The following is a 2,149-nucleotide window of genomic DNA, read 5'->3' on the forward strand; positions in this document are numbered from 1 at the left end:
AATCTAGAAACTCATCACTATGGGATTATTACAACTTGAAGCTAGATGTATAGTAAGCTCGAATACATAACAGTTGCACCCGATCATCAGTTCACTGGAAATAATCTAAGCGAAGAAAAAGCAGCTGCATAAAAGGATATGTCACATGGTTGAATGAGGTAGAGCAGATCGATCTCCTATTATCGAACTATGAAAACACCACCAAGGAGAGTACAGTTCGTTTTCGTGGTCAGCTTAAGAAGAACTCAAAAAAATTTTCATTTCACCACCTTTTATGACATTTTGTGAATTATATTATTTTGTTCATTGTACTTTACTTAATATGTATTGTACTTTACTTAATATGTATACTTCGGCGAAATTTTGAACAAATGTCAGCAATTTATTTCGACGAACATTCAGCAAATATATCGATTTACCGTAAACCAGCAGGCATTGACATTCCATTTGCCGAAGTTCTCGAAAATTTTGCCGAAAACTTGTAAAACATTTCGCTGAATTTATCAGCTGTTGAGTTTTCGGCCATTAAATCTAAGTTTGAAATTGGACTATTTCTAACAATGGTTCAATGGTTCAATGGTTTATGGTTCTAGCGATAGTCATGAGTGAAATACTGAGACTCTGAAACGCGATTTCCAACAAACGTTTGCCAGCGATTCGGTGGTGATCGAAGCCATTCGCGAGTGACGGATGAATCGGACAAAAAATATGAGGAACAAATACCGATGTCAATTGCAGGTTTTATCCTGTGATGCAGATGCGCAGCCAGAACCGCAGCGCACAGCTCAAGACGAGCGATAGTTAACCGCTCCAGCGGAGCGACTCGGGACTTAGAGGCAAGAAGCTGTATCCGTACGATCCCCTGCGGATCTTCACAGTAGGCGTATGTGCAGGCCTCGTAAGCAGATTCGGAGGCATCAGCGAAGGTGTGTAGTTGCACTGTAGAATTGGGTAGAAGGGCGTAACAAGGGATGCGATAGGCAAAAATTTTGGGCAGCTCCTGTTGGTATTTTTCCCATCTTTTCTGTAGATTATCGGGAACCGGATCATCCCAACCACACGACAGCAGCCATAGTTCCTGCATAACGAATTTGCTCTCACTACGACGGAAGCAATAAAACCCAACGGATCAAAAAGTTTAGCAATCGTATATAAAATTGACCGTTTCGTAAAAATGTGATTGCTGGGCGGTACCTGGGAATAGAAACGCAGAAAATCCTCGTTAGTTGATGCCTAACGCTTTGATGGTTTCGTATTTAATCCTCTCGCACCCCTTTCAGTACTTCGAAGCCATTCGCGAGTGACGGATGAATCGGACAAAAAATATGAGGAACAAATACCGATGTCAATTGCAGGTTTTATCCTGTGATGCAGATGCGCAGCCAGAACCGCAGCGCACAGCTCAAGACGAGCGATAGTTAACCGCTCCAGCGGAGCGACTCGGGACTTAGAGGCAAGAAGCTGTATCCGTACGATCCCCTGCGGATCTTCACAGTAGGCGTATGTGCAGGCCTCGTAAGCAGATTCGGAGGCATCAGCGAAGGTGTGTAGTTGCACTGTAGAATTGGGTAGAAGGGCGTAACAAGGGATGCGATAGGCAAAAATTTTGGGCAGCTCCTGTTGGTATTTTTCCCATCTTTTCTGTAGATTATCGGGAACCGGATCATCCCAACCACACGACAGCAGCCATAGTTCCTGCATAACGAATTTGCTCTCACTACGACGGAAGCAATAAAACCCAACGGATCAAAAAGTTTAGCAATCGTATATAAAATTGACCGTTTCGTAAAAATGTGATTGCTGGGCGGTACCTGGGAATAGAAACGCAGAAAATCCTCGTTAGTTGATGCCTAACGCTTTGATGGTTTCGTATTTAATCCTCTCGCACCCCTTTCAGTACTTCGAGCCGGTTCGAAGTCCATTTTCGTAGATCGAATACACCCTCTGCCAACAACTCGCTTAGCTATGCACGAAGCTTGCTGGTTTCTTTGACCGTCTGCGCACCACCAATGAAGTCGTCTACATGAAAATTCTTACTGAAGAGTACGAGTGGCGAGGAGCGAGGGAGGAGCAAGCCCGTAGGTGACCGTCAGAAGCTCATAAATTTGAATGGGATTGTCAGCTGAGAAACGCCACAGAATGCGCTGCC

General features: G+C 44.1%; 1 protein-coding gene across 1 annotated transcript; it reads right to left on the bottom strand.

Moving 5' to 3' along the window:
- Nucleotides 1-589: 589 nt before the first annotated feature.
- On the bottom strand, nt 590-1,084 carry LOC129720185 (uncharacterized). Its single transcript, XM_055671622.1, has one exon. The coding sequence runs from the start codon at nt 1,082-1,084 to the stop codon at nt 590-592; it is 495 nt and encodes a 164-aa protein (XP_055527597.1).
- Nucleotides 1,085-2,149: the final 1,065 nt, after the last annotated feature.

Source organism: Wyeomyia smithii, chromosome 2, assembly GCF_029784165.1.
Source record: "Wyeomyia smithii strain HCP4-BCI-WySm-NY-G18 chromosome 2, ASM2978416v1, whole genome shotgun sequence".
Classification (NCBI taxonomy): Eukaryota; Metazoa; Arthropoda; class Insecta; order Diptera; family Culicidae; genus Wyeomyia; species Wyeomyia smithii.